General features: G+C 44.0%; 1 protein-coding gene across 5 annotated transcripts in view; it reads left to right on the top strand.

Annotated features, from left to right (window-relative positions):
• The window catches only part of LOC310966177 (ubiquitin carboxyl-terminal hydrolase 4-like), an 89422-nt gene extending 66781 nt beyond the window's left edge, over positions 1–22641 (top strand). For 2 of the 5 annotated variants that reach the window (XM_083940030.1, XM_083940033.1), the window contains 13 exons: positions 248–406; positions 792–1016; positions 1176–1259; positions 1369–1463; positions 1569–1751; positions 1872–2089; positions 11268–11480; positions 11585–11655; positions 11737–11852; positions 12807–12956; positions 21020–21123; positions 21456–21544; positions 21866–22641. In XM_083940030.1, coding sequence (XP_083796156.1) covers positions 248–406; positions 792–1016; positions 1176–1259; positions 1369–1463; positions 1569–1751; positions 1872–2089; positions 11268–11480; positions 11585–11655; positions 11737–11852; positions 12807–12956; positions 21020–21123; positions 21456–21544; positions 21866–21988 — 1830 coding nt within the window. In that variant the 3' untranslated portion in view covers positions 21989–22641. Of the gene's footprint in view, positions 1–247; positions 407–791; positions 1017–1175; positions 1260–1368; positions 1464–1568; positions 1752–1871; positions 2090–11267; positions 11481–11584; positions 11656–11736; positions 11853–11954; positions 12749–12806; positions 12957–21019; positions 21124–21455; positions 21545–21865 lie in introns of those variants that run through there. The other 3 variants (XM_083940031.1, XM_083940032.1, XM_083940034.1) reach the window with 3 other exon arrangements.
• The last annotated feature ends 3738 nt before the right edge of the window (positions 22642–26379 follow it).

Raw genomic sequence — 26379 nt, 5'->3', positions numbered from 1 at the left:
AGGTAACATATTTGTCACCGCGGTCGTCATCCTTGGGATCTGTAACACGTGCACGATTAGGCTTTCGTGCATGCCCAAATTCTGGCCAGAAAAAACCCTGTTTAACCCTCTTCTTGACAAGTAAGCAGAACATGGTTGGTCAACAGGGCCCGGCAGCGGGCCGTTGCAAATCAAGGGGTTAAAATATATCCCTCACAATCTTAAAGCTCCAAACAAAGTTTATCAAAACTCACTTTTTTGTTTCCAGACCCAGGTTGGACGATTTGCCCCCCAGTTTTCAGGCTACCAGCAGCAGGACTCGCAGGAGCTGTTGGCTTTCCTGCTTGACGGGCTCCACGAAGATCTGAACCGTGTCAAAAATAAGCCTTATCTGGCTCTGAGGGATGCAGAGGGACGACCAGACGAGGTATAGTACAATTACATAGATATTGTGTGATACTGGTTTTCAAACTGTGGGCATTTTGAGGGTGATTTTGAAAAGGGTGAAAAAGGGTGAAAAAGAAACTAAAAACTGCATTTAGAGGCTCTGTCTGATGCCAGAATATGGTGTTGCCTGAATATTTATATTGCAGCACTCCTTTTATTTATGTCTTTTGATCTATGAAATTGGCTTTACATTTCAAAGAGATTAACTGAGCTGCTGGACATAGCATGTGTTTTTGTTTTGAAGCTGCACATTGTTTGCTTTAATGTACACTATTTTATATATTGATGTTATACTAAATATATCACTTTTAAAAGGTTTTAAAATTGCATCTATTGGAATTTTTTTCTTTATTGTTGTATTACAGATTGTTGCAAAAGAAGCCTGGACGAACCACCGCTTGCGCAATGACTCTATTATAGTTGATATTTTCCATGGCCTCTTCAAATCAACTCTGGTGTGCCCAGAGTGCTTCAAGGTGTCTGTGACCTTTGACCCATTCTGCTACCTCACACTGCCTCTACCCATGAAGAAGGACCGTACTATGGAGATTTTCCTGGTGCGATCAGACCCTCAGTCGAGACCAACTCAGGTAAGCTGGAATTTAACATACAATTTTACGAATAGTAATAAATACCAACTGCGTTTTAAAAAACAGAATTGGCTTCGTACTTGCAATTGATGTTTCTGAAAGCTCAAGAATTTAACTAATCTGCTCACTGACTTAGATCATAACATCTCTTTTCTACAGTATCGAGTAGTGGTCCCCAAACTGGGTACAGTGATAGACCTGTGCAGCGCGTTGTCCAAACTCTCTGGATTCCCCTATGAAAATGTTAGCATTGTATCTTTTTATACTTCCAGCTTTACATTTTCTTTGTCTCTATCTAGGTTTGAAATTGGAAGTAGTGTGTTCTAACTTTGCAATTCACTTCTGTGTCTAGATGGTGGTGGTGGACGTTTACAATCATAGGTTCCACAAAATTTATAGACGGGACGATGGCCTCAACCAAATCATGGAAAAAGATGACATCTTCGTGTGCGTCTTGTTCTTGACTGAAAGATGATATTTCCTATGTGAGTTACTGTGGTTTCTGTTTAATACTAGGTGTATGTAATATGTGTGTGTTATTGTTGTTTACAGGTATGAGGTGCAGGAAGAGGACAGTGAAAGGATGAACCTGCCTGTATATTTCAGGGACCGGCACTCAAAGCATGCTGGCAGTTCCACAAGCGCCATGCTGTTTGGCCAGCCTTTACTCATCACCGTGCCCAGACACAACCTCATAGCAGACATTCTTTATGACAAGATCCTAGAGAGGATTGGGTAAGGACCTACTGTGTGGATTGTGAGGAAGGAAACCGCATGCAAGTGCAGTGACTGCTAATAAAAAAAGTGAGCTGTAGATGCATGTGCTGGTTAACTAATCTCCATTCCCTGTTGCAGGCGCTATGTAAAACAAACCCAGAGCCCTCATGGTAAAAGTCGGGCCTCAGCCTCAGCCAACTGCAGCCAGGCTCCTGAATGTTCCACATTGTCGCGTCAAAACGCCAGCCTTGGTGCCTATGGCAGGCCTCTGTCAGACAGGGCCTTGTGCAGCTCCAGCTCCATTAACGGCAGCAAACACTCAGGGACCTGCAATGAAACTAACGGGATATATGATGGTAAGCTGCTAACGTAACCTGTCCCCGGATTTAAAGAAATGTAAACAGGGTTTTTTCTCATGTCATCTTCAAACGCTTATCCGGGGTCGGGTCGCGTGGGCAGCAGCTTTAGCAGGGGACCCCAAACTTCCCTTTCCCGGGCCACATTAACCAGCTCTAACTGGAGGATCCCGAGGTGTTCCCAGGCCAGTGTGGAGATATAATCTCTCCACCTAGTCCTGAGTCTTCCCCGAGGCCTCCTCCCAGACGTGCCTGGAACACCTCCCTAGGGAGGCCCCCAGGGTTCATCCTTACTAGATGCCCGAACCACCTTAATTGGCTCCTTTCAACGAAAAGTAGCAGCGGCTCTACTCCGAGTTCCTCCCGGATGGCTGAACTTCTCACCCTATCTCTAGGGGAGACTCCAGCCACCCTCTTGAGAATACCCATTTCGACCGCTTGTACCCGCGACCTCGTTCTTTCTGTCATGACCTAGCTTTCATGACCATAGGTGAGGGTAGGAACGAAGATTGACCGGTAGATCAAGAGCTATGCCTTCTGACTCAGCTCTCTTTTCGTCACAACGGTGCGGTAGAGCGACTGCAACACCGCCCCCGCTGCTCCGATTCTCCGGCCAAACTCACGCTCCATCGTCCCCTCACTCGTAAACGTGATCCCGAGGTACTTGAACACCTTCACTTCGGTAAGGACTCATTCCCTACCCGGAGTAAGCAATCCACCGGTTTCCTGCTGAGAGCCATGGCCTCAGATTTAGAGGTGCTGATCCTCATCCCAGCCGTTTCACACTCGGCTGCGAACCGATCCAGTGAGTGCTGCAGGTCACTGACCGACAATGCCATCCGGACCACATCATCTGCAAAAAGCAGAGACGAGATCCTCAGCCCACCGAACTGCAACCCCTCCCCACCACGACTACGCCTCGATATCCTGTCCATGAAAATCACAAACAGGATTGGTGACAAAGCGCACCCCTGGCGGAGGCCAACCCCCATCGGGAACGAATCCGACCTACTGCCGAGGATCCGGACACAGCTCTCGCTTTGGGTGTACAGAGATTGGATGGCCCACAGAAGTGACCCCCTCACCCCATACTCCCGCAGCACCTCCCACAGTATCTCCCGAGGAACCCGATCATATGCCTTCTCCAGATCCACAAAGCACATGTAAACTGGATGGGCCCCCTCCAGGATCCTTGCGAGAGTGAAGAGCTGTTCCGTTGTTCCATGTCCAGGACGGAATCCGCATTGTTCCTCTTCAATCTGAGGTTCGACTATAGGACGAACCCTCCTTTCCAGCACCTTGGAGTAGACTTTACCAGGGAGGCTGAGTAGTTTGATACCCTTGTAATTGGCACACACCCTCTGGTCCCCCTTTTTTAAATAGGGGAACCACCACCCCAGTCTGCCACTCCCTTGGCACTGTCCCAGACTTCCATGCAATGTTGAAGAGACGTGTCAAGAAGCCCCTCCAAACCCAAAGCTTTCAGCATTTCTGGGCGATCAATCCCTGGGGCTTTGCCACTGTGGAGTTGTTTGACTACCTCAGTGACTTCCGCCAGAGATATTGAAATGATTCCCCATCGGCCTCCAGCTCTGCCTCTACAAAAGAGGGTGTGTTGGTCGGATTAAGGAGTTCCTCAAAGTGCTCCTTCCACCGCCCGATTACCCCATCAGCTGAGGTCACCAGCGTCCCGTCCTTACTGTAAACGGCTTGGACGGTTCCCCGTTTCCCCCTCCTGAGATGTCGAATGGTTTTCCAGAAGCACCTTGTGAAGTGCAGCCCGAGAGTCCTTCTCCATGACTTCTCCGAACTCCTCCCATACCTGCTGCTTTGCCTCTGACACAGCAGAGGCTTCAGCCCTTCTGGCCCGTCGGTACCTTGCAACTGCCTCCGGAGTCTTCTGGGATAACATATCCCAGAAGGCCTCCTTCTTCAGTTGGACAGCTTCACTGACCACCGGTGTCCACCGGTGTTCGAGGGATACCACCCCTTGAGGCACCTAAGACCTTGAGGCCACAGCTGAGCTGTGGCCAAACTCCAACACATAATATTTCCTAAGGGAAGCATATATAAGGTGAATAGAATCGTCCCAAGGACAGAACCCTGTGGGACTCCGTGACTGACTTTAGTGTGCATGGAGGATTTGTCGTTAACATGTACAAACTGAAATCTATCTGATAAATAAGACTTATACCAGCTCAGTGCGGTTCCTTTAATGCCAATTAGATGCTCTAGTCTCTGTAGCAGGATGCGATGGTCAATAGTGTTGAATGCAGCACTAAGATCTAGTAAAACAAGTACAGAGACATGTCCTTTGTCTGAAGCTATAAGAAGGTCATTAGTAATTTTTACCAGTGCTGTCTCAGTGCTATGATTCGCTCTAAATCCTCAAATAACTCATTATGTCAAAAGTCACACAGCTGATTGGCGACTAATTTCTCAAGGATTGTGGTACATAACCTGCTGATAAAGACATATTAATCATATCTAATACAGGAGTGCTGTCTAAAGGTAACACTTCTATAAGTAACTTAGATGGAATAGAGTCTAGGCGAAAAGTAGAGGGCTTTGATACGTAAATAGTAGAGGTTAATTTGTTAAGGTCAACTGTAGAAAAACAGTCCAAAAACATATCAGGTCGTACAGTTGTTTCTAAAGTTCCTGGGTTTGAAGAAAAATTAGTGCAAAGTGAGTGGATTTTGTCTCTAATAGTTATAATTTTGTCATTAAAGAAGGCCATGAAGTCGTTACTACTGAGGGTTAGAGGAATACATGGCTCAATGGATCTGTGGCTCTCTATCAGCCTGGCTACAGTGCTGAAAAGAAATCAAGGATTGTTCTTATTCTCCTCTATTAAAGATGCGTAATAGGCTCCTCTGCCATTACAGAGGGCCTTCCTATATGTTTTTAGTCTTTCATGCCAAACTAAGCGAGATTCCTCCAATTTAGTAGAAAGCCACTTTCCAATTTTCGCGATATTTGTTTTAGTTCAAGGGTTTGTGAGTTGTACCACGGAGCTAACTTCCTGTTTTATTATCTTCTTTTTTAACAGAGCAACAGAGTCAAGTGTTGTTTGTAGTGAGCCTGCAATACTGTCAACAAGGTGATCAATTTCAAAGAAACAAACGTTAGTGCAGGAATCTGGAATATTAGGATAAGGCATTCAATTAAATGCAGATGGAATCGATTCCTTAAATCTAGTTACAGCACTATCAGATAAACATCTAGTGTAGAAACTTTTGCCCAGAGGTGAGTAGTCCTGTAAAATGAATTCAAAAGTTATTAAATAATGGTCTGATAAAATAGGATTCTGTGGAAAGACTTTTAAGTCTTTGATTTACACACCATAAGCCAAAACAAGGTCAAGGGTGTGATTAAAACAATGAGGAGGTTTATGTACACTAAAACCAATCGAATCTAATAGAGAGATAAACGCATGTTTGTCCACGTGAATATTAAAATCTCCTACAATGATCACTTTATCAGATTTAAGGACTAAATTTGACAGAAACTGAGAATTCAGACAGAAATTCAGAGTACGGACCAGGAGCACGGTACACTATAACAAATATAATTGGCTGCACAGTTTTTCAGGTTGAATGTGAAAGACAAAGTACAAGACTTTCAAATTAATTATAGTTTAGTTTAGGTTTAGGGTTGATTAATAGGCCTGAGTCATAAATAGCTGCAACGCCTCCTCCTCGTCCACTGCCTCGAGGAATATGAGTATTAATATGACTGGGAGAAGTGGATTCATTTAGGCTAACATAATCTTCATAACACAACCAGGTTTCAGTCAGACAGAGTAAATCAATATGGTTATCTGATATCAAATCATTTACTAATACAGCTTTAGATGACAGAGATCTGATGTTTAAAAGTCCACATTTTATTTTCTGATTTTGTTGCAATATCGCAGATTTGGTGTTGATTTGTATCAAGTTTTTTCTGTATAGCTCCTCTTCTGTTCATTTTTTATTTCATTAATATAGATGATCGTGAGGCATACAGGGTTTGTATAGGATACTGGGCTGGAAAGTGATCCACAGAGCGCGTGGAGAGGTGTGTAAGACTGCAGCTCTGCTTGCTGTGCGTCTGTGGTAAGGGCAGCACAGAGGTGTATTAAACTGTGACACTGTATACTGATCCCAACACTGGGTTTTTGTCAGGAGGTGGTGGTGGTGCAGGACTCGACAGTCAGGTCAATGTTGGTAGATAAAAGTCTTGACCCCTCCTGGTTATGGTGCAGGCTGTCATGTTTAAAACGCCTGGGTCTGTTAAAAAAGGCCGTGAAGTTGTCCACAAATGGAATGCTTTTCCCCAGGCAGTATCCTTTAAGCCACAGGTGCAGTTGGCGGAGGTGGCTGTACATGACGTCACCAAAACGCGATGGGGGAAGCGGGCCGGAGATAATCAGACGCTTCCCTGTGTTTAACAGGCGGTCCACCATGGACCTGAAGTCCTGCTTGAGGACCTCGGACTGGTGGTTCTTTAAATCGTTGGTGCAGGCTTGCAGGACCAGGGCTATGACGTCCACAATCCAGTGGGACAGGTGTTGCTTAGTCACAGCACAACCTTTCCTAGGCCCACTGTGACAGATAAAGAGCTGATCGGACAGCCTAATGGGCTCTAAGGGCCCGCGCCGGGCACAGCAGCTCAGAGTTATCACCCCTTACCTAATGGGGGTTCAAATCATGCCAGTTGATTGGCTGGTTGAGGTGCGAGCATGCCAGCAACTTAGGAAGAAAAGCCATGTTTGGCCACAAAGTAACGCCAGAGCCATCTGAGTTCCACCTCAAGCATAAATTGCTCACAGACAAGGCGTGCAGCTCACCTACACCGCCAAAGCGCTGGCCAGTAGTAAGGCAGTTCTGGCAGACAACGACTGTGCCAACAGTTCAAAGGTGGCAAGCATAGGGCGTCCAACACCAGGGGCAGGTCCCATGCAGAAGCTCTAGGGGCGCTAGTAGGGCGTAATCTCAGTGCCCCTGTCAAGAAGAGGGACACCAGCCTGTGGCTTTATTTATTTTATTTTATTTATTCATTTATTTCAGACTTGTAATCCAAAGATGAAAAAAAATCACATTGAAACTTAAAAAGATATAGAAAGAAAGAAAAAAAGAAAGAAAAATTAACAATTTACACATACAGTCTGAAAAGGGGATGGAAGGAAGCAACGCTTATACATTTCCAACCCCTCACCCAGCACCACCCAACCCAAAATAACGTATTATAACAATACAATATATTGTAGTGACACAAAGACATACATGACAAACAAAACAGACATATAGACAAACAGACAGACAAACAGACAGACAGGCCCAAACTTTTTCTGCTTCTACACCCCCTCTTCCCTCCAGAACATATAGGCAACAGAGCAAATGCCAGACAGGCAATAAGACAGATAGACAGGCATTCAGACAGACAGGTATTTAGACAAACAGACAGACCCTCAGACTGAGAGACAGGCAGGCATCTATACAGACAGGTGTTTAGACAGACAGGTAGGCAGAGCAATAGACAGACGCCTAGACGGACAATGGGTGTGTCTGTGTGTGTGTGTGTGTGTGTGTGTGTGTGTGTGTGTGTGTGTGTGTGTGTGTGTGTGTGTGTGTGTGTGTGTGTGTGTGTGTGTGTGTGTGTGTGTGTGTGTGTGTGTGTGTGTGTGTGGCCAATGGAGCCCCAGTTGGAGGAGCGCGCAAAAAAAGGGCGTCAGTCCAGCAACTCCTTCTGGTACTCACATCACATTTCTTTTGAATATTATTTTAAACGGAATGAGATTTCCACAACTTTTCGCTTCCTCTGCCAGTTTGTTCCACACAATGACTCCCCTCACAGAGACACACATAGATTTAAGGGCTGTCCTTACATTTGGTTGGCACAATTGATTACATCCATCCTTATAATATCAAATTATATGTGTGATGAGCATCTCTATCTCTAAATAGGTTTTGAATGTTACCCGGCAGCATATTTTTTGATGCCCTGTACATAATTTGCGCAGTTTTATAATTTACCAAGTCAGCTAATTTTAAGTTAAATGACTTAAGGAAAAGTGGATTGGTGTGGTCATTGTATTTGACTTTGTGAATAATTCCCACTGTGTTATTGTCAATTCTGGTGTGCTGCGATGAAATAGCAGCCACATACACCCTCAGTGTAGAATGAGGCCGATCATCATCTAGGAGCGATTTGCGAAAACTTGGGAAAGGTAGGCACAAAGCAGTGTACTGGATCAACATTCTCAACTGAAGACCCGTTAGAAAACAGTTTCCACCTGTTCTGATACTGCAGACGGGTAGAGGGAGCTCTGGCACCCAAATAGTTCCCCTGACAGGCTCTATGCATTCACTCAGCAGCCGATTGGGCCCTGCAGGGGCCAAACCCACAGCGAAAGGCAGCAAGGGTTTGGATGCCAAACTCGTCAAGAGGCATGTCCTCTCTGGCACCAGGGTGTCGTCAGGCGCCAGGGTTTCCCGCAACGGAGTTTGTGGAGCAGGGTAAAACAGGTCCTGGCAGGCCAGAATGGGGCCACAAGGAGAAACCTGTGACCCTGACGAAGCACCCTGAGACGCGTTTAGAAGATCAGGGGAAGCGGTGCAAAGGCATAGAGAAGGCTGTCCCTCCTGACCCAGAGGGCTGGTCATCTCCATTAAGGAGAACCAGAGTGGGCAGAGGGCTGACTTGACTGGGGCAAAGGGGTCAGCCTCTGCTCTGCCGAAGAGACCCAAAATGTTGTGCCCCATCTCTGGATGAAGCCGCCACTCTCCTGGTGGGGGCCTGCGACGGGGGGGGAGTCCATGACTGGATTCCGATCTCCCGGCAAATAGGCTGGTCAGGCGAGGGGCGGCCCATGTTAGAAGAGCCTGGGTCACCTGCAGTAATCGTGCAGACTTGGTGCCCCCTTGATGGCTTATATGAAAATCCGCCTCAGTGTTGTCTGACCAGGGAAGCACATGCTTGCCCAGGGATCCTAAGTTTGCCCTGCCCAATCTAGCTGCTGCCGGGAGAAATGCCTGACAGCCGGCCCGGAGACTTCAATTTCTGGCCCCCCGGTCCTTAGGGGCCCTGGGAGGCGACGGTTATGCACCGTGGCCTGAGGCTGTCTGGAGGGAAAGCATGCAGGCTCCTGATGGCTGAGGACAGACCTCCTGGTAGAGTGCTGAGACCCATAGTAGCCCCTTGGGGGAGATGCCGAGCCCCCAGCTAACTCCTCAGGCCTGGACTCTGCTGTCCACTTACATCTCAAGGAGAAAGCCCACTCATTTGATGACAACAATGTCCACATTGTGGACAGAGAGGACAGATGGTTTGAAAGGAGTAAAAGAAGCCATTTATACAGAAACCATCGCTAAAAAGAGGAGGAGGTCTGAGACACCACTTATCTCCAATTTACAATGCTGCCCTTTCATCCCTTCCCAGGAGATTCAACAATCTAACCTCAAAGAACAACTGTTCACAAATGGCCCCCTGCGATATAGAGCACCAACGAAGTCGAAACCTATTTCCCACCAACGACTGTCACTCTAAAGATGGTCATTGGCCCTTAAAGCACAAAGGGTTTCCAGTGACATCTTCGGTCTTGTGAAAGGTTAAATACCTAGATCTCCACACCAGTTAGTTGGACCAGTCCCAGCCTGTTCAGATGCGTACATGAACTGATGAAGCCTCTTTGATGAGAGGTGAAACGTCTTCCTAGACAAATAACCAAGCCCAGTTGCTTTTGACTGAAATTGTTTTGGGGAGAATTAATTGCAATTCATTTACAATTTGCAATCATTTGCGATTCACAATTAATCGATTGTTTGCATCCCTAATGTGGAGAACTTGTAATGGGTGGTGTATGGACCCAATTGCAGTACAAAGGACTCAGAAACAATGGTAAAGTTCAACGGTTTACTCAGACTCACGCAGACAGGCCAACAGTTCGGAAAACGGCAAATCAGGAGAGAAGCTAAACTCTTGGTCAGGGACAGAAGGCTTGGTCGATTTACCAGGATGCAGACGAAGCAGGGAATCAAGGACAGGCGAGGTCGGTACTGGGAAGACAGGCAGAAGAACGCTGAAAAGTCTTGCATGGCATAGAACAATCTGGCAAAGGAGTGAGTGTTGAGCTGGTGATTATATGCTGGGCTGATTGCATGTGATGAGAGGCAGCTGTGTGCACAGGTGAGTAGGGTGAACTGACGAGGTGGGTGTGCCTGACAGGCTGAGTGGGGCAGAGGCAGGATTAATGGAAAACTACTGAGGGCTGGATGACTGAACTGTGACAGAACTGTTCAATAACGTTTAAATAGTCTGAGATTATTTCCTTGTGGTTTGGTGAAAAGGTTAGAGATGGAGACATTGGCCCTCATTTATCAATCTTGCGTGAAATGGGCGCAGATCTGAGCGCAGAATTGGTCGTATGACAGGACACACGTGTGATTCATGAAACATTCGTATCTGACCAATCTCAGCGTACGAATGAGCGGGCCTTGATAAATGTGGCGGCTGAATTCGATCGTCATTAACATGTTACGCCCTTAAATATTCCTGGTTCGGAGGCCTCGCCCACTGAGGTCAAACATGGAGAGAAGAAACGCTGGTACGAAAAAAGAAAATTTTCCGACAGATCGGCATCCTGACATCCGAGATGGAGCAAAATAAAGATGTGCTTTTTGGCAGTCTTAAGAGTGGAATAAAAGGGGCCCGTGAAAACACTGTATGGAAAAGAATAACGGAGGCAGTCAACCCGAAGCAGCTCTCCACTGTGACCCGTGTGCGCACTGCTGAACCTGCGTTCCTGCTCTGTAGCGGGGTTTGCCAGCGGGGTTATTAGGTATTCCGTTAGAGGATAACCTTTGTCACCTAGAAGAACCATACCAAAATGTTAATCATCTGATACCTTGTTTGATTTAATGCAATTTATCGAGGGTAGCCACTTACCGAGGAGATTACTTTGGCTCTGCAGTGTGCTTTCCTGCAGCCGCGCGCCAACACATTCATTAATTCATCTTCAACCACTTGTCCCTGTCGGGGTCGCGAGGAGCTGGTGCCGAGCTGTTTTGAAATAAAAGAATCGTGTGTGTCCCCCTGGCCACCACGTTTAAAAGCAATAGCTTGGCATCACAAATCACCTGTACATTAATCGAGTGGTAGTTTTTGCGATGATTGATGATTGATGTCTGTTCAGGTGAAGAGGAAGCCATGGATCATCAGGTGGGTCCAGAGTCAGAGAATGGCCAGTTGGAAGAGGAGAACTCTGACTTGGAAAACGGGTCTAAAGGAGACGCAGCCAAGCAGTGCTCTTTGCCAGCCAAGCTCTTCACTTTCAGCATTGTCAACTCTTACGAAACAGCTACCATCAGCCCGCTGCCCTGTGATGGAAATGTCCTCAAACTGAATCGTCAGTGCTAATTTTTTCTTTAAAAACTTACAATTGCATTGATAGTTTTATTTTTCAAAGCCACTGCGTGTCGACACAGTTTCTCTCGTCTCCTCTCTCTGCAGCACATTCCACAGTGGCAATCGACTGGGACACAGAGTCAATGAAGCTTTGTTACGATGAACAGGAAGCAGAGGTCAGTAGGTTCATCATCGGAAAATACTGTGATAAGAAACTGCAAACAGTTTGTTTATATTTGTATGAATATTGTGTGCAGGCCTATGAGAAGCACAAGAGCATGCTCCAGCCCCAGAAGAAGAAAGCTACCGTGGCTCTGAGGGAATGCATCAAGCTCTTTACAACCATGGAGACACTTGGAGAACACGACCCATGGTAAGGGGTTCACAACTGTGGCAGCTGCTGATCTTTTCCAGCCTATGTTAAAAATGTGTTTGTTGATTTATATGTAAATTCTATCCTTCATTCTTTTTCAAGAAAAGGATCTATGACCTTGTCGTACCAACTAGGCGTCTTTTCAAGGGAGTTGACCAGTGTCCTCAATGGCCAGCAGAGCTAGGCTGCTTTAACAGCCTTGGCCCAGCTGGAGCTGCTGCGCCAGGCTAGTGTGAAGTGTGACCGCCTGTGAGTGTGAGTGTGAGTGTGAGTGACGGGGGAGAAGGTCCGCAGCTACCACTGCTCATTGGGGAAAGAAACCACAGAGTGACATAAGAGTCGCCAAACACAACACGCAGGGAAGTCTCCGGATAGGTTCAGAACAACGGAATGAAAAACTTGGAAAATGTTCTGCTGGATGTTTATTCTTTAAGATCGCTGATTTGCTCTTTTAGCTGTTAGCAAAAAAGGATTCCGCCATAGACGGCTCATCCAGTTATCATGCAGAAGCATAGCGTCCGGGCCAGTCCACTGTCCCATAGACTCCCGGAGACGCTGAGCGTCCGATGGGCGGGGACAAAGCCCAGCATTTATCCACCGCCTAGTTTCGCTGCATTGGAACAACCCGCTCTACGCTGCCCCATTGAAGTCAATAGAGCGTCCGACTGTGTAAAGTGCTGTGGGGACGTTGCGTCGAATACCTGTGATAAGTAGTTGATTCTGAACAAAAGAAGAAGGCTTTTTAGCGCGTATTTAGTCAATGAAATATACACACAGCAGTACATACAGTATTTCACCACTTTTTTTTTTGTGATATTCTAGGGAGAGCTGAGCTTCCCTTGCAGTCTTAGAGGAATCGCCACTGGTCCACAACTACAGCCTAGTTCAGTGTCAAACCACCACTTTTCTCTCTATGTTTATCATATTCATAATAATTATCTTTTTTTTATGCAGGTATTGTCCAACATGTAAAAAAAACCAACAGGCCACAAAAAAGTTTGACTTGTGGTCGCTGCCTCGCATCCTGGTAGTTCATTTAAAGCGGTTGTCCTACAACCGGTGTTGGAGGGACAAGCTGGACACAGTGGTGGACTTTCCCATCAGGTATGCAGACAGTATTATTGCTCATTAACTTTATGTTACACGCCGGCTTAGGGGTAACCTGAGTGTAACACAAAGTGCCCTCTCTTTTTCCCAACTACCGGAAATGAAGACGACCAGAGTTGCAGTCCAATACAAATTTATTTTTAGCAAAAGGTAGGAATTTCAGGGTGAGCAAGGCCAAAATAACAAACAAAATATCTTTCAATTGAAACTAACTGACCTATCCATCCCTACCTACTAGGACTGAACTAAATAAAAAGGTTTCTTTGCTCACAAAAACTTAACAAAGATTAGTATTAATCTTTATACAAAGATTAATAGTTGACAACACAAGCGACCTACCGACTCACTACTGATACACGTGCACACGGACCCTCTGCCCCACACTCACCTTCACCCTCCCCCTCTTACACTACACACACCCCCTCTGCCCCTCACTCACCTTCACCCTCCCCCTCCTACACTACGCACGCCCCCTGTTCAGTTGCACCTGAGGCATAGAACAACATCCACACCATCAAAACCAGAATCTGACACAGACAAATTACACCCAGGACTTGTTTTTAACATTCCTTTAGAAAGACATGATGAGCGCACAGCCATTTTTAATGTCTGTGCTGAACGTGCGCTCTCTTTTAAACCAATCCTTTATCATTAACGATGTAATTTTAGTTAACAACCTAGACAGCATTCTCCTTACAGAGACATGGCTTGGCACTGATAGACCTGTTGTTCTCACTGAGGCTTCCCCACCAAATTTTAACTTTTTATTTTCTACTAGAATGGGACAAAAAGAAGGCAGAACTGCATCAATCACCAAAGACACCATGTTGTCAAATGAAGTTTTTTCAACAAATATTTATCATTTGAGTATCATGCCTTTGTTTTTAGCAGCCCCCCCCATCCTCTGTATGACAGTCTACAGACCACCCCGCGATTCCACCTCTTTTAACAGTGAATTCTCAAAGCTACTGTCAATAACACATAGCATGTATAACAGAATACTAATAACCGGTGATTTTAATTTACACATAGAAAATTCCTCAGATCCTTTGTCGAGAGAATTTTTAAACCTTCTCCATTGCCATGATTTTAATCAACATGTCACGCAGCAGACCCACAGCAGGGGGCGCACCTTGGACCTGGTCATAACCTATGGCCTGTCCATTGGTGCGCCCTTTTTTGTGGACCTGGCTGTGTCTGACCACTTTTGTGTGTTTTTTACAATCACCAGTTTTAGCCAGCAGGAGGCCCCAGTGAGAACAGTGAGGAAACGCTACCTAACTTCTGAAGTGGCTGCAAATTTTATCCAGATTTTACAGAGCACTCCTGCAGAAATTTTACCAGCACCATGTGATTTTATTGTTGACAATTTTAACCATAAAATAAAATCAATGCTGGACTTGGTGGCTCCACTCTCATTAAAAAGAAATATGATAAGACCGACACCCCCGTGGAGAAATGCAGAAACTAAAAAACTAAAGAGAGAATTGCAGGAGTGCTGAGAGGAGATGGAGAAAAACAAAACTGACAGTTCACTATGAAATTTTATGTGGACATCTCAAAACATACAATAACGCAATCAAACAGTCAAGAATCTCCCATTTCCATAAACTAATCAACGAACATAAAAACCACCACAAATTCCTCTTCTCCACAATTGACCTTTTAACAAACAAAAATTTTAATAGATCCTCCAAAACCCCAACTGACGCCCTTTGTGAGGACTTTGCACACCACTTCAGAAATAAAATCAATGACATCAGATCGAGTCTTTTACCCCAACAGATTTCCAATGTTGACACACCTGGATCATTGATTTTACCCGAGGAAACACTGGAAAGTTTTGCCCTGGTTGATGCGGGGACACTTGGTTGAGTCCTCTCCCAAGTAACGATCAGCTTTTATACATGGTGAATTGCTCTCTTCAGACGGGGGTCTTCCCCGCCTCCTTTAAAACGGCGGTGGTGAAGCCCCTTCTGAAGAAGAGCAATTTAGATCCCAACATCTTTAATAATTATCGGCCTGTATCCAACTTACCGTTTTTAAGTAAAATTTTGGAAAAACTTGTTTTCAATCAAGTAAATTGAATTTCTCCATTGAGGGACGAATAAAGGAATTCTTCTTCTTCTTCTAAATGACTTTTTAATTGCAAACAACATTTTTGAGAAGTGTCAGTCTGGTTTCAGGGCGAACCACAGTACAGAGACAGCCCTTTTAAAGATTTTAAACGACATCAGGTGCAACTTGGATAACAATGAACTCACAGTCTTGGTACTACTGGATCTAACCGACGCCTTCTATACAGTAGACCATCACATTTTATTAGATAGACTGAAGAACCTGGTCGGCCTCTCTGGTACTGTTCTTAACTGGTTCATTTCTTACCTCACAGATCGACACTTCTTTGCAACTATGGATACATGTTCCTCAGAAACCCACAAGATAAAGTGTGGTGTTCCCCAAGGGTCAATTTTAGGTCCAACTCTTTTTAATCTTTTTATGCTTCCCCTCCGGGACGTCATCAGGAGGCACGGCATCAGCTTTCATAGATATGCTGATGATACGCAACTGTATATCGCTGTGTCTCCTGATGACACAGGGCCTATTGATGTGCTTTTAAACTGCATTTTAGATATCAAGACATGGATTGCAGGGAATTTCCTACAGCTCAACCAGGACAAAACAGAGATTTTACTCATTTGTCCTGAGGGCCAGAAAGAGAAACTTTTACCAAAGTTAAAGAATTTTAAACTATCACAATCTGTAAAAAATCTGGGTGTGATTTTTGACTCTGAGCTCAGTTTTATTCCACACATCAAAAATATAACAAAAATAGGTTTTTACCATCTTAAGAACATAGCCAGAGTCCGTCCGTTTCTCTCTCAGGCCAGCATGGAGGTGCTGATGCATGATTTTATCTCTTGTCGTATAGACTACTGTAATGCCCTGCTCTCTGGCCTTCCCAAAAAGAGCATTTCGAATCTACAATTATTACAAAACTCAGCTGCACGAGTGCTGACAAGGACCAGAGGGCGGGAGCACATAACACCAATTTTAAAGTCACTGCATTGGCTCCCCATGCGTTTCAGGATTGATTTTAAAGTTCTTCTACTAGTTTTTAAGTGTCTTAACGGTCAGCTCTCTTTTCGGTGCGGTAGAGTAACTGCAATACCGCCCCCGCTGCTCCGATTCTCCGGCCAAACTCACGCTCCATCGTCCCCTCACTCGTTAACAAGATCCTGAGATACTTGAACTCCTTCCCTTGGGGTAAGGACTCAGCCCCTACCCGTAGTAAGCAATCCACCGGTTTCCTGCTGAGAGCCATGGCCTCAGATTTAGAGGTGCTGATCCACATCCAATCCTAACAAAGTCAGATGTGACCTCAGATGACCCCCGGCTCGGGTATAAGTATATAAGTTCCGGTGTCATCCACGAGATCACTTCCTTTCATCTTCTCACTTTGCAGGTTAACGCTTGTTACTGCGGTATCGTTAGCTTTAACTATACTGTCAGCTCTTCGCTTGTAGCCAACAAACTACCTTCATCTGGTAAGGTTGATTGGTTTGTTATATTATGCTAGCAGGAGTTAGCAAATGTTGATACGGTATCAGTGAAGTGAGTGCTCTCGCTCCCCTCTCCTTGCCTGTATCATTTACTTACTTCATGGTGTTTTTCGCTAATGAAGCAAGCTAATTTTTGTTACGTTAGTGTTGTAACATGTCCTGTAACGGCTAGCGGAGTGCTCTCACTCAGGCTGCCCTGAAAGGATGCTAGCAGGAACGCGTGCTCGCTGCTAGCTTTTTATTGACAGCTGACATATCAGTAGCTTTGACCTGTTAAAAGGGAACCCACGGTTGGCGAAGTGCCCTCGCTCGAGCTGCCGTAAGGCTGAGGGGGGAGAGCCTGATGGCCGTTCCACATTGTCCCTGCCCGTTCCAAGCAGGGTGCCATGGAAACTGCCGGTGCTCCCTCCAGGAAAACAGCTAAGTCTGACGAGCTGTCCTCGAAGGTGGATCTGCTGGCGACAGAGCTAGCTCAGATAAAGTCTCTCCTCCTGTCCCTCCATTCTGGTGCTGGTGCAGAAAGATGGCTCCATGGGATCCATCATCCGTGCAGCCCTGGCACGCCTGCAGCTGGATCTCCAGCAGGGGGAGCCGGCGCCTGCTAGTGCTTTTTTCAGGCGCCCCTGCCACCTTCACCGTTCCTTCCTCTGAGGAAAATCTGAGGGAGTTGCACGCATGCTGGAGAGACTCTAAGGCTCTCTCCCACCTTACAGCAGATGGCCGGACTCTGGCTGCGATGCAGGATGCGGCAAAATATGGCCTTGACCACATGCCGGCGGTTGAGCCGACAATCGCTTTGCTCATAGTTTCCCCCGACGAGGCCTGAGGCCAGATGCCAGTTGCCCTCGCCCGCAATGTTGGGTCACGGACGACCTTCTTTAGAAGGCCTATGGCACGGCGACACGGATGGGTCGTATTGGCAATTCACTCTCGCATCTTATGCTCGCCCTATCGGCTTCCCTGCAGCGGGCCGAAGTGGACGCATCCACCATCAGCCTCAGTTATGCCACACTGCAGGCTTTTGCCTTAATGTGGAAGGAACCGGGGCGTTTGATGTCCACTCTCGTCTGGCTGGCGCAGTCACCCTTATAGGTACTTTAGGTTAATTGGATCAAAAGTGCTACTATCAAATGAAATATTTGAAAAAGAAAATTGATAAAGAAAAATTACTAAAAACTAATTAAACTATTAAAATTAAACTAATAACTTTAATTTATTAAAAACTTCACACGGAGAACCAATTAAATGTAGGGCCTTGACTTACGTTCAGATTATGAGATTGAGTATTCTCAATAAACTTATTGTTAATCAAGTAAATATTAGCTATCACCAATAATTATCAAAGATAATAATGGAGTAATAGAGTGACAACTTATATAAAAAGTCTCAAATATATTAAACTACTAATTAAGGGTTGAACACCGATAAATGTAATAGTTTAATCAGTTAAAGGATTTAAAAGTTATTTTCTTAGTAGAGGCTGGCTGATTCATCTTTGTGTAATATTAAATAAACAGACACAAACATTTATTAACAAATGAAAAAATGCAACAAACAAAACACAATAAGCTAACTAAAGCTAACAGCAAATGTGTGTGTGTGTGCGATCATGACATTGAGGATGTCAGCCGGAGATTTGTGAGTATCCCCACACCCACCTGGTGCCTCACACCCTGGGCAACTCCAGAGAAGAATAGGGTCCAACCCCTATCCATGTTTATGGTTCCAGAACCGAAACTCTGTGTGGAGGTAAGCCCCACCAGATCTAACTGGTAGAACATGCTCCGGCTCTTTCCACCACAGAGAGATGACGCTCCACCTCCCCAGAGCCAGCCTCTGCTTCCCATGTCTGGTCCTTCGAGGCCCCTCACCTTCACTGCCACTCTCATTAACTACCCAAACACACTCAAATACACACAACAAAACCTAAACCACCCGTTGTCATAACAATTATAATGAATACGTTTAAGAACAATGCTTTAGTCTGATAATGATGAAAGGCACCATTTTTATTTTTTTTTAGTGGTTCCAGATGTCCTGAGAAAAGATTTGAGCATTCAAACCAATTGACAATTGTAAAGGTGGACAGTCCATGAAGTTATTTTTGCAACAAACTTAAAGAATCCTAATTCAATGCAAATTTGTAATAATTGATTTAATTCTCTAACTGAAATCAATTAGAAATACAGCTCAGGTAGTGATGAGCTGTAGTTGCTGTTTTTTTATTACATTTTAAGCATAGTGTTTGTCATAGATTGCGCCAAAGGAACTTAGAAACACTGCAGTATCACTGGCATTTTTTTACACGAGGGGGAGCTGTAATCTGAAACACACAAAAAAAAGTGACCTGAGGTCTAACTGAGGAAATACTGTATTAGTTGTACTTTCAAGAAATTGACTCTTGCCTCAGGGAACTGATAGACTCCAAAGAACAATTACACCTCTGTCCTTAACTGTTATGTAACTAATGCCTTTCACCCCTGCATGAGTCATTAACCCGTTTTCACAGGCACGTTTTTCCTGTCTTTTTTATATTAGAGAAGATGTGGCTACATGTCTAACTCTTGGCCCTGTGTTTACATCTCTGAAGCACTTGAGCCACTAGAAACCAGGAGGCAGAGAAAAAAACTGAACTGAGTCATGCTCACCTAAGCCGCTTTCACATAGGAAACCGAGAATTGGGTCTGGACGTAGTCTCTTTCATACATTCAACACACGACAGAAGATTCTACGTCTCAGATGTGTTATTTACTGTAAGTACTCTGTATTATTTAGACAAAGGGTTGTGCCTGGGAAGAGCATACAGGAGGGAGGACATGGCGCAGATAACACTGCACAGGCAGAGCCGGTTCTTAATTTCATTATTACCAACAGAGTCTCTTTTGTAGTGTTGTTTTTTACGGCCTGTTTTACTTTTAGTCTAGTCTAGTTTTAGTCGACTTAAAGTCTGAGAGTTTTAGTCTAGTTTAAGTCGACTAAAAGTCTGAGAGTTTTAGTCTAGTTTTAGTCGACTAAAAGTCTGAGAGTTTTAGTCTAGTTTTAGTCGACTAAAGTCTGAGAGTTTTAGTCTAGTTTTAGTCGACTAAAAGTCTGAGAGTTTTAGTCTAGTTTTAGTCGACTAAAAGTCACATGCTAGTCTCTCTGACGCACACACACACACGCGCTAGTCTCTCTCTCACAAACACGCTAGTCTCTCACGCACGCACACGCGCGCACACACACCTCCAGTGGCTAACGTCTAAAGCTAGCGTTAAAACCCGATACATTAACCGTAGCCTCATGTCGCATGAGCTTAATAAAACTGAAAGTACCGTTATGTTTTGTCTTGACTTACCTAAAGTTCATTATGGGATGCCCTGAGGTGTCTCTTAAGACCCGTGGTGTTTCCTGTGATTTTTTGGCTGCATTTATCTCTTTCTTTATCCAAACCCATTCCGTTTCGCTTTCCACGTCTATGTAATGAAAGTGTTTCTTCTTTTCCTCCCCGGCTGGTGTCACACTTTGTTCTCATGTTTCTTTAGTTTAGTTAACTCTAACGCTGAGCCACAGCAGCGGCATCTTCAGAATCAAAATAATGTGCGTGTGGGGATTGAGGAAGTGACGTTGCCCAGACGCGAGACTGGGAGAAAACTTCAAAATAATAATAATAATAACGTGACTAAACGAGACGAAACAACGTTATTTCGTCTCGTTTTCGTCAACGAAAATGAAGAGACATTTCGTCTGGTTTTTATTCGTCAACGAAATTTCATTATATATTTCGTCTTAGTCATCGTCACATGCCCAGCATTTTCGTTTCGTCTCGTCTAGTTTTCGTCACGTGATAGAGGTTCGTTGACCAAGATATTTCGTCATCATTTTCGTTGACGAAAGCAACACTACTCTTTTGACATTCTTAGAATTTGTCTGATGAATTTTGAATATGTCCTCACAGAAAGAAGTATTCCTGAATCTCATCTTCTCTCCAGTTATAAGTTTTCGTTGCCGTCTTTATGTAAATCGCCCTTCTTCCTCACCGTCAGAATTTTGTTTTCTTCCACTTTATGCCGCAACGCAGTGAGCAGCTCTATTTACTTATGGACTCACTCTGAGATTAAACATGGTCGTACCAGGGAGCTGGCAGGGTAAACTCCATTTCATGCCCGGTCCAACTTAATCGGACATTTGTGTTCTCACATACAGCTCTGATAATTTCTAACTTCAGGTTTGCAGTGCATGTGTGAAAGGGGCTTTAAGTGTAATTAGCGACTCTCCAGGATTTCTCCAGTAATAGTTGTTACACGAAAAAAAAATTGTCTTGTTGCTGAAAAAAACCATGGGATGAATTTGCGTCGGAATTACACTTTAAGGTGGGCTTAAACGTCCCGTAGGTGTTGTACATTAAATGTGACTTTAAGAGGCTCTAGTTTTTATTTGTTGGCTGTTGTAAGTTTAATAACTGAATATCAGTGTGGTGCCATTTTACGTTTCTGTGACAAATTATATTTTCTTTGTCAGGGATCTGAACATTTCCGAGTTTGTGTGTGACCCTGAGGCCGGCCCCTATGTATATGACCTCACCGCCGTGTCAAACCACTATGGAGGAATGGGAGGTGGTCACTGTAAGTCACTGTTCAATTTTTTCTCTGCCATTTTTATCTACTGAATAGTAGTAGTTCTTATGCCAACATAGGTTGTTTGTCAGTATTCACACCTATACCCAATATGTGTCAACAGATGGTCTGCTGAACGACAACTGTGTCTCCATGGACACTAATCAGTTACATTTTAATCTTAATATTTTAGTTCTCTGTAGACAGTGTCAAGTCTTTGTTTTAGTTTGTTTTTAATATTTGCTTTGACCATTCATAGTGAACTAGTGTTATTTTTGTATCTCTTCCTGGACAAACAAATGAACTGAATAGCTGTTTAACATTTTCTTTCCCTCTAACAGACACAGCTTATGGCAAGAACAAAGTGGATGGAAAGTGGTATTACTTTGATGACAGCAGTGTCTCCTCTGCCTCAGAGGACCAGATTGTGGTGATTAAAATATTTTTCTTTTTATTAATAAAGGTAAAATAAACAGTTCCCCTATCCATCCTTATCTGTCCTAGATCTAATATGCCACAAAACAGTTGAAATCAATAATTAAATCTTACTCTAAGATACCACACAGAAAGTCCTTAGAAACTAAGTTTTCAATGACCTGTTAAAAGTGTTTTCCCTTGTATGTTTTTTAATCATCGACGGATATTTGATGAAGATCCCCCTCAGCCTTTTTGGCTTTCTGTCCTTGGTGTCGAGTGTCCCTGTTCTTTTTGTTTGTTTGTAGTCTAATCCTACCTTTGTCAACCCTTGCAGACTAAAGCAGCCTATGTGCTGTTCTATCAGCGCAGAGACGAGGAAGCAACCGCTAAACCTCAGCCTTCGGCCTCGCTTGGAGGACCTCCAGAAGAAGCTGATGACCACATGGACACAAACTGAGTACGCGAAGGGACACGTGCTGAAACAAGCACTAGAGACACTCTGTCACTAAAGTAGCTTTGTGTGTGAGTCAGAGGACTCCACAGACTTTAACATTATTAACCTTTCCTCATATTTTCCTTGATTTCTGTATTGTATGTTGTCAACTAGAATCAACAGCCTTGTCAGAAGAGTGACCCCGAAAGAGACCACCTCCCTTCAGCGGGCAGCCTACTGATTTCTGATTTTATTTTACTCGTCTGGAACTTAAGAGGAATATTAATGGATATAGATCCTCTCACTGGATGAGGGGAATGTTAGAAGTGCTCACAAATGCATTGATAAACAAATGTATTTTTTCTGTTGCCCACAACGACCGTCAGAAATATAAAAACAAAAAAAGCCAAATGCAACTGTTTCAACCAAAGCGTTCCAAGGTTTTTATAACAAAAAGTACAACTGTTTGGACATTAGCAGGATACTGGCATTGTGCCTAGATACATCTCTGATAATCTTGCCGTGCTGAGGTAAAATGCAACCTTTAACAGTGGGATGTGCACACAGAACAATACATGCCATGCTTGTTGAAAGAATCCTGCGACCTTATCCCATCTGTGTAGAGTGGATCTCTTGACATGAGTTGTGGCAGAAGCAGCGAGGACCCTATTGTAATTGGAATGATTATTATAATTATTACTATGGCCCAGTCTTGTATAAAGTACTTGAATGCAATACTTGAGTAAAAGTACAAGTAGCTTACCAGAAAATGACTTTACTTACTTAGTTTTAGAATATTACTTGAGTAAAAGTCTTAAAGTATTGGATATTTGTTGTACTTAAGTATCAAAAGTAAAAGTACAAAAAACTATCTTTGGACAATTAAGGACTAAAAAAAACCATCAAAATGCTTCAACCACACACATGTCTAAAAACCTCTGGTTTCTCTGAACCTCGCAAGAAATTCACATATGGGTTTGCAAGTGGGATCTTTAGAAGGAATAAATATGACCAGCTCTGATCTGTCTTTACCCTGCGTGTCGGTGTTAGCTCAGCTAAAAATATCTAAAATCCATCTACATGTGATACCCAGCAGTTTGAGCTATTCTCCTCTGAGAGCAATCGACATAAGAAATGATAAATGAAAAAATAAACAAGAACTTATGATTCCTATTCCTACGCAAACTAGGTCCAGCTGGTAGGGAAAAAATTTGCGTCGCATGGGCTGAACAATTGTAGGGCCTACTCCCCAGGTCACCGTCTCATTCTCAACCACTGCAGAGATAGGAGGTGGAGGCAGGACCTCTGCCACACACACAGACCAGCAGCTGGTAACAACCCGGTCATTAGTTAAAACCGAAAAGATGTCTGTTCATCCTCAGAAGAAGCTGGTTTCCAAGTTGCCAGAATTCAGTCTTGCGCTTCTTGGACTGAAGACAAGCCCTGCGATGCTAAAAAGCCTTTCACAGACCGCTGAGGCAGGTAGGAGTGTTCAGCTTTACAGAAAGCTTGCACTCTGCTGGCAAGGACTTCAGAAAGTGCAAGTCCATGTGATCTGCTGAATAGGCCAAGTACCCATCGAGCTGTTTGGTGCCATCTTGTGTTTGTGATGACTGCATGGCAGAGAAGAAGTCATCTTCATCAGACGAACTGGACCTGCTGGTATCACCTAGCTGCAGGGAGGCTCCTGCCTCCAGTTGCTGCCTGATTTAGTCAATACCTGAAATAGTGAGGATGACGATATAAAGTTGAGAACTAATGCAACTCTCTAACCTGTCATGGCCCCAACTCAAACTTAATTTAAGGTTTGTAATTTTAGTTACATGTACTATCTATGCATCCATAATTCAAGGCTTCTTTATTAGTACCCAAGGGTAAATTTGTTGTGCAGAGAGATTCAGCATTCAACTTCTTGATTTGGAACTTGCAAATATGACCAATTGTTAAAATACACACTTATTTTTTCACTATCCTCACAATATCTTACACTCTTTGATTGTGGATTCATCCTTTGTCCATACTGTTCGGAATTTCGGAAGCAGAATCGCAGCTGCGATGAACTCCGGGTCTCCTGACGTATGACAAACGGTTCTAGATTCCCACCTCTAAGGCAAGTTTATTTTTATAACACATTTTAGCAACAAGGCAATTTAAGATGTGCTTTGCATAAAGCATATTGTTACGACCCGGCTCATGGGGAAAAGGGAAGCAACATAAACCAGAATGTTTTTGGTAAAATAAATGATTTATTTGCAGGATTCAAAAAAAGAACAGGGAAAAGGGCATGTTGGATGCTGCTCAACTCAAAGAAATAAATATAACTTAAAGGGGTCTCTCCAAAATAAGAGATAACTACTAGCCACTTCCAAAAATAATTACTCAATGTCAACAAAAATCAGAAAATACAAAATAAGCAGCACCCTCTCAAACCTAGTGTCTCTAACATCAATATACTACAGGTGTCAGGTTGGTATCTGTAAACCCCCACTAAAACCTCGCCCAATTTCCTTACTGCAATTTTAGAGATAACACAAAGAAACTCAAAGAGCTCTGCACACACGGCCAGTTGGTCAAAGACAAAGGGCCAAAATCACAGCGAGGGCAACTATTTAAGCAGAGGGATGGTCTGGAGGGTGGTAGGTGGTTGGAGGAGATTGCCAGACGCAGCACCAATCAAATCACCGGCAGAACTAGGAAGTAGGCAGGTAGGTGGTTGGAGGAGATTGCCAGACGCCGCACCAATCAAATCACCGGCAGAACCAGGAAGTAGGCAGGTCCCGTGCCAGCCAATCCTCGGCAAGGGATCCCACATCCTGCTTAGCATAGATGCACAACACAGATACACAGATACTGGAGGAGGCCGTAACAATATGCATTGATACAAAGTGCCAAAGAAATACATCATGACATTTAAATATAAATAAAAATAATCATTAAAGAGTTAAGACAATAGAAAATAAGTTACCTGTACAGCATCCACCAGAGGAGTGCAGTACTTCAGTGGCAACTTGATTCTGCCAAGTTTGATGGTCGGAAGTAGCCACCCCATCATGGCATTTGCTTCTGCTTGCAAGATGTTGGTTGCCTGGGCAACTGGGCTCATGACAGAAGTAAACTCTGCGAGAAAGACGAGTTCAGCTGGATTGACCCTGTGATGAAAAGAAAAACACATCATCATTGTTTTTATAACACTACAACCATTTAATGGATTAAAAGAAATAATGTCTTGATAAGTAATTAAGTAACTGCCAGGAACAAGGAGTTCCATCTAGTAGCATTTGGGCACAGCAGCTGGAGGGATCTTCCACAGTTTCGGCTGCGAGTGTGGATATTCTACATTACACTACACAGTGCATTACACTTGCCAAATGATGACCGGTACACTTTCTTCTACACCGGATCAGATGTTGCTTTTATGGCATCAACCGTAGCTACTAGGTTGAGTAGGTGACAAGCACAGCGCTGGTGCTTTTGGAGCTGGAACTCTAAACCATCATCTTCACTCAGATCTCTTGATTCTCTTCTTCCTCTACTGGTTGAGATGCATTGCCATGATCACCATCACTTCCGAGTTCATTATTGTTCTCATCTTCACCGAAAACTTAAAACGCTTTTTATGAAGTTAGAGCCATTGTCTGTTGTTCGCATAATCTTCCCCCTAATTTCAAATTCGGAGTGGATGTCATTCAGGGCACTTGCCAACACATCAAATGTGTTTGAACCTATCAGTTGTTTACAGGCTAGGGCTGCTGAGCATCTTTTGAGAAGGTCAGGGTCAATCCCATGGGCAATGACGCCAATGAAGCTCTGCCTTCTGGCAGACCAGCAGTCGGTGGTTGTGGCAATATGGTTCACTCCCCTCATGGCTTCAGTGACTGCCCTCTTCATTTCCTTGGAGACATCATCAATCTTGGAGCGCAGAGTCAGCTGTGACATAATTCTTGCGTTAGGCTGCAGTGTCTTCACAAAATCTTGAAATGGTTGTTGTTCGACAACAAGGAATGGCTGGAGTCCTTGCACCACATATATCAATATTGCTAACAAAATCTATGGTGCTTTTGAAGATGTGAATAATCCTATATCAGAAACAGTTCCGCGTTTCAGTATTATAGACACGTTCGTGAGGGTTGTTTGTTTAACCCTCCTGTTATCCTTGGGGTCAATTTGACCCAATTCAATGTTTAACATCTCTAAAAACATGGTTGACATCTGTTTTGTTTGCTTCATATTTAATAACTTTTCCTAATTTTATAAGGACAACTGGGAAAAACCTAAAAGTGACATGATGATATTTTGTCGTTGAATTGACCCTGTACACGCCACAGCCCTTGATATTGGACATTGATTTCATGTCCAAATATTATAGATAACAAAAAATAGGCCTTACAAATAATATACTTACTTTAAAACACACA

The sequence above is a fragment of the Echiichthys vipera genome, assembly GCF_963691815.1.
Source record: "Echiichthys vipera genome assembly, chromosome: Y".
NCBI lineage: Eukaryota > Metazoa > Chordata > Actinopteri > Perciformes > Trachinidae > Echiichthys > Echiichthys vipera.
This window is presented reverse-complemented; position numbering and strand designations above follow the sequence as displayed.